Source organism: Paramormyrops kingsleyae, unplaced genomic scaffold (assembly GCF_048594095.1).
Source record: "Paramormyrops kingsleyae isolate MSU_618 unplaced genomic scaffold, PKINGS_0.4 ups396, whole genome shotgun sequence".
NCBI lineage: Eukaryota > Metazoa > Chordata > Actinopteri > Osteoglossiformes > Mormyridae > Paramormyrops > Paramormyrops kingsleyae.
In genome coordinates, this window is record NW_027326333.1 from 3,938 (window position 1) to 9,298 (window position 5,361).

Sequence of the window (5,361 nt, forward strand, 5' to 3'; positions counted from 1 at the left end):
AATATTTTGGGGTAATTATTTACCAGCTTTGCACACTGTTCTGGAGTTATTTTCATGGAACTAGGATTGCTCCAGGTGGTGTGTGTGGGTCTTTGGGGTAACCTTTAGGGCAGCTGTTCAAAGCCAGGTGTGAGGACTCTTCAGCCAATCTGTCCTCTAATTAGTAATTTCATAACAGTTGCAGCAAAAACCTGCAGACACAACGGCCCTTTCTGGATAAGATCCACAGGTTTGGATGCCGTGCCTGCAATTGGCTGGTGGCTGGCTGAAATTCCAGAGTTGGCAGCGATTTCACTGTTGGCCCTTAACCCCAATTGCTCCAGAGACTGGGTGAAGCTGTACAGTATGTTATGTTGCATAAAAGTGTCTCTTAAATAAATATAATCTAAAACTTCAGTAGAGGTGTTGCTACTGTTAAATTTGCACCTCACATTTGAATTTTGGCAAAAAAACTCCCTCATTCTCATCTGACCACATAATCTTTCCTCATATTGCAACTGGATCACTATGATTCTTTTTTGGCAAATTCCACATGTTTTCACGTGGCTTCTCGTGTGCCACCTTCCCATACAGGCCAGTGTTATGCAGACTTCTTAATATGGTTATTTCATCACTTTAACTGTGGGGTATTTATTCAGAAAATGTTAAAGTTTAATGATTCTCTAGTAGAAACCCAATTTAAAGCAATTGTGTCCTACGGCAGCTGTTTGTCACCTGTGTAAAATTAGAGCTTTCACAAGACAAGGGCTGAATAGTAATGCATCGTTCCATTTACCTTGGAGGTCGGAACTGGGAATGACGTCACAGACAAGTTAACCACGTTCCAACAGTCGGAAAGCCATTTAGCAATTCCAGGGCCCTGTTTCAAAAAGCAAAGTCTGTTGCTTAGCTGGATAACTTGTCAGATTTCATATACCCAGTTTAAATGAGAACTTTTGTTCATTTACATTCAGCCCAGAGTACCTTAATGACTGATTTTAAGACGTAAGTGCTAAGAAACAGTATAAAACTACAGCTTTAACTTCGGTTGCTAAAGGGTGTAGCCGTCTTGGATTCTGAGGTCGGGTTGCAGAGGTTCCTCCGATTTCATCAGTCAGAGTTCCGACTTCAGGGGGCATCCCAGCTGAAATTTCAAATTAGGAACTTGGAATTTCCCAGTTATGAGTTCAAATGGAACGCAGCATTATACAAACAGCACACATATACGTTTTTTATTTTTTTTTTAAACAAGCCCACTATAAAATGAACCTTCAGTTGCAGTGCTTGAATTAAATCAGAGAACTCAATTTTCAAGAAAGGATCTATAATTCAGTAAAATTAAAGAACAGGTTTGAACACATTTGTAAAGTGCTGTATGTTGGGGAAAGAAGCTATGTTATCTCTCACTTGGTTTGTGGGGAATACCCAGCGTATACAGTGTTCCGTAACACAGGGCCTGCCATCGTCCACCCTTGAATAACTCCTAAATAGGTTATGCAAATACACGGGACAGTTCTGCTATTCACACATCCTAGATTAGGCGTAGGAACCCTGCTCCCTGCTGTGTGGTTTGTGTTGGCCATGAATGGATGGAAATACACAGGTTGTCCTCACTTCATCACATCCAATGCTTTAGCACATAAACAGAATATAGTTTCAGACGTTCATCTTTATTACGTTTCATTGAAAATCCTAGATACAAAAATCCATTTTCAAGAACATACTTCCATGCATTTTCAAGCTTAATAACAATGAGAACTGTGCAAAACTCATTTATAGTTTGCATAGACTTTGCAATTTATATTTGCAAAAGTTCCTGTACCATTCAAGATTTTGAAAACGACATAGTCTTTGGAATGATTTAAAATGTTACATCACCAAAATTATACTTGTGTACATACATTATAATAACAGAGGGCTTGGTGAAGGCAGGACATCAGAAATCTGCCTGAATGTCCGGATCAGCGGCCACAGCCGAAGGTCCTGTTCCACTCCTCGTAGAGCTCCAAGTCTTTGGAGGACACACTGGGTCGCACAGTCTTCAGGGCATCCTGGAAATCGGTATGAACAATGGGACGCACTTGATCAGGTGTGATACTGGCAATGTCATCTACCTGGATGCTGCGAATAGGGCCCAGCGCTGCCTCTCTGCAAAGCTGGGTCATATCAGCACCGGAGAACCCTTGGGAGCTGGAAACAACACAATCCAGCTCCTCTGACTTTAAATGGCATTTCTCACGGGCCATCAGGTTGGCTACGATTTGGCGACGAGCTGCGGCCTCAGGCAGGGGGATGTACAGGCGCTTAGCTAGCCTTCGCCGGGCTGCCTCATCAATCTCCTGTGGTCGGTTGGTGGCCCCGACCACCAGGATCCGGTCATCAGCTGAGGTGGCTGCCCCATCCAGCTGGACCAAAAACTCAGTCTTGATGCGTCGTGAAGAGTCATGCTCACCATCTGTCCGTTGGGAAAGCAGTGAGTCAATTTCATCAATGAAGATAACGGCTGGCTGGTGGCAGCGGGCAATTGCGAAAAGGGCCCGGACCATCTTCTCACCTTCTCCAACCCACTTAGAAGTCAGGGATGAGGCACTAATACTGAAGAAGGTGGCCCCAGACTGACATGCAATGCATTTGCCTATCAGTGTCTTTCCGGTACCAGGAGGGCCAAAAAGCAGGATTCCTTTGGGGGGACCGCGAAGCCCAGTGAAGATGTCGGGTCGCAGCATGGGCCACACTACAATCTCCTTGATTGTGGCCTTTGCAAACTCCAGTCCAGCAATGTCATCCCAAGAGATTGGTGGGCCATGATCCATGATCTCACTCATGATCAGCTCAATGATCTTGGGTTCAAAGTTCTTTAGCCGTTCATCAATAGGCTGAGACTCCTGGACTGACCCACTGGCACCTGCCCCCTCACCATCCTCTTGCCTGGGCATAGGGGACACGAATTTGGAGAAGGCACCACGGGATCTGTTGGCACCCAGGGACTTCTTCATCCCACCAGATAGCCCAGCTGGCTGGACTCGCTGTGGTTGCTGACCGTGTTTCTTCTGCTGCTCCACTACCAGCTGCTCTTTGGCTGTCCTGAAGCTGCTGGCTCGTCCATCATCCCCTCTCTTTCCTGCAACACTGGAGCCACCACGTGTTTCAGAAGCCACATGGCAAGACTGAGAGTTATTGCAGGCCTTCCGCTTCGAAGGGTTTGAGGGGAAGAAAACGGACAGATTGCTAGGGGCAGGCTGACAGTTCATGTTAGCACTGCTGCTAAATAGCGGGTTCATAGTGGGTTGAGCTGTGCTGCAAGATCCAAAGGAAGAAGATGGAAGCAATGCTCGATGGCCACTCTCTTTTCCTGCCCCATCTCTCAGAACATTACTGCAAGCCCCAGTAGCCTCGTTTTTTGAAAACACATCCGCACTGCAGGTTCCCAGCTTCAGAGAGCAGCCTTGATCACTCTCACCATTAAACCCCCCACCAACTACAACATCCACATCTTCTCGTGGTATGAGGGCACTCACAGCCCCAGTTTCACCACGGACAATGTGCTGCACACAGGGCAAAGCCAGGACACTTTCTGGTGTCAAGGCCGACTGCCACTGTATGCTGTCGTTTCTGTGTCCACGAGCCAGGTGCAGTACACTGTTGGCATAGTTGTTCAGGCCTGTGCGTGGGTCATCGGAGTCCAGCACTGCGGAGTAGAGCTCAGTGTATTTCCTGAGTAGATGGGCTGTAGCTGAAGCTGACAGCAGAGAAGTCGCCCATGCATACTGCACGTCCAGGATGTGTGCACGGTAAGCATCTGCCTTTTGTTCAGGTGTGCAGGTGCCAGATGAAATGTCAAAGGTCCTCTTCTGCCACTCGCTCAGGTGTGCCTCACTCATGTCTAAGCCTGTGAGGGACAGCAGCAGTGTGTTAAAATAAGACATCAGGTGGTGGGAGGGGCAGAGCGAAATGCAAACCGCAGGAGTGCTAAAGCAGCTGGCGCAGCCTCACTGGGGCTGACAGAAACAGGGAGCCCCACGAAGGGTCAGTGGGCTCCTTCCTGGATATGGGTACATCCTTTACTTAGCAGGCAAACTGGTCTCACTCAGTGTCCATTTTTTTATTTTTATTTTTCATACTAAGGCTATAAAAAAATCATATTATGTCTCTTAAATATATTTCACAAAGACCTCTGTAAGAGTTTGAAAAAGAAAAAAAAAATCTTGTCCCATTATAAGAAGGTTACGTCACTAGGCTAAAGATAAGCTGTTTAACATTTTACAGAGTTAACAGGAAAATAACTGAGCAACCACAGTACGAACAGGACATAATGCAAAAACATTCCACTTATGAAAACCATAAGCACAGGCATTCGTATTCGAAAAGATAGCAGGTTAACTGTTCAACAACTTTTATTAATGCATTAATAAAATTATTAAGTAAATGAAAATATCCACGTGCACAAGGAAGCACGTCTGTAATATTAAGTAAATTTACTACCAGGCTACTGATCAACCTGAATTAGCTAACATGCAACTCATACGCCGGGATGAAAGAAACCTGAAGCAGAATTAAAACCTGCGTTTATATTTTTGTCGACGAACGGTACATAATCCCCTCAATATATAACCCACAACTTACATTAAAAATCAAGTTATCGACAGTAAGAACAAGTCATTCTAACCTTCTAACTGTGACATTTAGCAACGAAGCAAATTTACTGCTCAGCGACATCGGCCAACATTTAATCTAAATAAAGGTTATATTAGGTTATACAAGGTATATAGGTTATATTAGGGGTTAATTATCTACTAAAAATTATTGTAAAATATCACATACTTATTTTACGGTACGCGTTTCCGAAGAGATAAACTTAAAATTTACCAAAACAACTCATGCTAACTAAGAGCGACTACAAAGTTCCCGCCATGTTCCGTATTCGGTCAAACTCGGGCAGAAAATCGGACTGACTCGGAACAAAAGATCGGACCAACTCGGACCAAAATCGTAAAGACTCGGGCTGAAAATCGGAAAGGCTCGGAATAAAGATCGGACAGACATGAATGAGGATTGGACACAATCGGAGGCCGCTAATCGGAAACACATTGTCTGGAGGTTTATAAAGACACTTATAAAGAAATTCACAGTGCAAATTAAAGCTTAAGCATTGATTACAACATGAAGGTATGAAATATCACATAACATACATATAACTACAGTTTGAAGGAAGCACTTCTATAAGAATTTCACTATAATATGTACACATACCAATAAAAAATCTGGGACCTTTTTAGAATGCGTAATTTAAAAATCAAATTCAGAATTATCTGTATTCAGAATTGGCGCCGGAGCATGCTGGGAAATTGTAACACAAACAATTTACTTGTGCTGGCCATAGTC

The 5,361-nt window shown here is 44.1% G+C and overlaps 1 protein-coding gene across 3 annotated transcripts; it reads right to left on the reverse strand.

Annotated features, from left to right (window-relative positions):
• Window positions 1–1,625: 1,625 nt before the first annotated feature.
• Window positions 1,626–5,008, reverse strand: LOC111851117 (fidgetin-like 1). Of its 3 annotated transcripts, none has more exons than XM_023825681.2 (2): window positions 4,801–5,008; window positions 1,626–3,868 (listed from the first exon to the last, which is right to left on the reverse strand). In XM_023825681.2, the coding sequence occupies exon 2, from the start codon at window positions 3,858–3,860 to the stop codon at window positions 1,941–1,943; it is 1,920 nt and encodes a 639-aa protein (XP_023681449.2). In that variant the 5' UTR covers window positions 3,861–3,868; window positions 4,801–5,008; the 3' UTR covers window positions 1,626–1,940. The 3 variants fall into 3 exon arrangements, with proteins under 3 accessions (XP_023681449.2, XP_023681447.2, XP_023681450.2); XM_023825679.2 differs by lacking the exon at window positions 4,801–5,008 and adding an exon at window positions 4,646–4,781; XM_023825682.2 differs by lacking the exon at window positions 4,801–5,008 and adding an exon at window positions 4,603–4,781.
• Between the last annotated feature and the right edge of the window lie 353 nt (window positions 5,009–5,361).